This window comes from Ceratina calcarata, unplaced genomic scaffold, assembly GCF_001652005.2.
Source record: "Ceratina calcarata isolate Rehan_Ccalc_2016 unplaced genomic scaffold, ASM165200v1 scaffold473.2, whole genome shotgun sequence".
In the NCBI taxonomy this organism is placed as follows: domain Eukaryota; kingdom Metazoa; phylum Arthropoda; class Insecta; order Hymenoptera; family Apidae; genus Ceratina; species Ceratina calcarata.
In genome coordinates, this window is record NW_017171460.1 from 1 (window position 1) to 2,257 (window position 2,257).

At 32.3% G+C, this 2,257-nt stretch overlaps 2 protein-coding genes across 2 annotated transcripts in view; both read left to right on the plus strand.

The window, feature by feature from the left end:
* Window positions 1-404: 404 nt before the first annotated feature.
* Window positions 405-1,099, plus strand: LOC108627513 (NADH dehydrogenase [ubiquinone] 1 beta subcomplex subunit 8, mitochondrial-like; the record flags this gene model as incomplete). The annotated part of the gene is made up of 3 exons (XM_018028797.2): window positions 405-665; window positions 763-915; window positions 988-1,099. Coding segments are annotated over 3 exons (471 nt in total), but the record flags the coding sequence as incomplete, so codon positions are not given.
* A 205-nt stretch (window positions 1,100-1,304) lies between these two features.
* Window positions 1,305-2,257, plus strand: part of pasi1 (septate junction component pasiflora 1) — a 16,101-nt gene continuing 15,148 nt past the window's right edge. The window contains exons 1-3 of the mRNA XM_018028799.2: window positions 1,305-1,534; window positions 1,619-1,718; window positions 1,775-1,962. Of these exons, the coding sequence (XP_017884288.1) occupies window positions 1,448-1,534; window positions 1,619-1,718; window positions 1,775-1,962 (375 nt within the window). The 5' untranslated portion in view covers window positions 1,305-1,447. The remainder of the gene's footprint in view (window positions 1,535-1,618; window positions 1,719-1,774; window positions 1,963-2,257) is intronic.

A 2,257-nucleotide genomic window follows, 5' to 3' on the forward strand; every position in this document is an offset into this window, starting at 1 on the left:
AATTACCTGAAAAGGCTGTTTATATGTTAACCCTTGAAATTGATAACCCTATTTATGTTTTACTAAAAGTGTTATGTATTGTATTGCTGTATCTCAACATAGTCCCTTAAAGTGTTCCATTTTTCTTTCAAACATACAAATCAAGACTGCTTTATATTACTGTTTACAATTTTTTCACAAATAATAGGATTATACTATAGAACTCAAAAGCACCTGACACTTATGTGGTTTCCTAGCTGTTTGGCTTTTCTTTACCCTCAATAAAATAGAAATCTCTCCTTCATTTAGATATATTTTTGTACGATTTTTCAAGAACTTAAAACTGACAACATCTTATCTCTTCCATGTCTTGGAGTTTAAGAAGTTAATAATCCATTACAATTAAGTTCTGATTGATTCATTAATCTGGATTTTCAACAATATTATATTTATTTTTTTTAGTTCCTGCTCAGTTAAAACATACGCCAGGTCCATATCCAAAAACTGAAGAAGAAAGGAAAAAGGCTGCAGAAAAATATAATTTGCATATAGATGACTATAAACCTTTTCCAAATGATCATAGACATTCTGGTGATTATCCAGATCTGCCATGGATAAGTTATGATGCTCGTGACCCATTTTATCCTTGGGATATGCCTGCTATGAGAAGAAATTATGGGGAACCTGTAACTTATTAATATTATTAAATACTTAATTATAAATTAATAATAGTAGATCTCAGCTAATGACTTGCTGCACTTGTTTGTACTATTTTCGTTATAGATCCATAAGTTTAATGACCAAATGCTCGGAGACAAATACGATTATGGTGTTCGGAAACATATTAGTGATCAGAAAGCTACACTTATATTTTGGGCTATATTTTTGTCAATAATTGTAATTGGTCGTGTGTTAGGAGACACGAGTCAACCTTTTGTAAGATAATCTTACATTTATAGTTTCTTCTGTTAATTGGTTAATATTGATCTTATCATGATTTCTTTTCAGATGGAAAAACAGGTTCCAGGAAAAGGAGAACATTATACATTTGAATTAATTAAATAGATGTATAGTGAAATGTATAATTATAGTTGTTAATTGATTCTAATAAATAATATGTATGAATATTTGACATACTCATTTCTGTTATACAAAATATTGAATAAAGTGACAAACATTTCCCACTTGAATTGCGAGTTTTAATCAAATTTTAAATCAAGAATAGCGCATCGCGCATCTTTTAGCTTATCCATGAGCTGATTCGTTCGAATCTTTTTAAAGTTCTTGTATTGGTACGCATGTTGTGTCGACGCCCAAGCCGCCCAAGCTAGCTAGCGCCAGCGCCGCCAGCTAGTGCATTAATAGCTAGTGGGTGGATCATTAGTTGGATCATCTGCGTTTATTGCACCGTAGTGTCTAATGTATGTGACAATTGTAATCACAGGTGAATTTTTATTTTAATAGAAACATGGTCATGTTGGAGACTTGTTGGTCACCATTCATTTGGACCAACAATATCAAAACAGGATGCAAAGCCATTGCCTTCTACACAATTGTATGCACTCTGAGTCGAATATAATTACTTTTTCACAATATTCATTAGTTTTTAGGAATGTTAATTCAATTTTTCTTGTTTTAGGCCATTAGTATAGTATTTATCACATTAATCTGTTACCAATTAAATGGAGGCGATTCAACTCAGTTGTATAATCCACTATTCGAGGCTGATGTTAGAGGATGTAAGTTACATAAATTTTCCAATAGTAATCCATATCATTACATTGTTGTTTTTTAGCTATGCAAGTTGTTGGAGGCTTCCTCATATTTTGTCTCATCCTCCTGAGTGCATCAGGAGGACTGATGGTATATGGTATAAAGGAAGGAATAAGAGGATGGTTGCTTCCTTGGCTTATCTTGTGGTTCATTGTATGCTTATTCCAATTAGTGTTTGGACTGTGGCTTGTAGGGGGCTATTATATTTACGTAAGTTTTATATTCTTACTAATCACTCAATGTCAGGTCAATTACTTTTTGATCTCGATCTTAGGAATTTTGTTTAAAATGATATTGACTCCTCCGTTCACAAGATCGTTTTTTCAGAATCTGATTATATTGTATAGGTTCATCGAGATATGATTTTGTGAGTAAGAGGCATTGATATATGATGTCGTTCGCCTGAAATCAGGATTGCAGGGAAATGATTACACTTTTATTTTAATCGGACGCCAATTGGCATTTTATTCGGTTTTGACTAATGAAGAATTAAAATTATTTAATT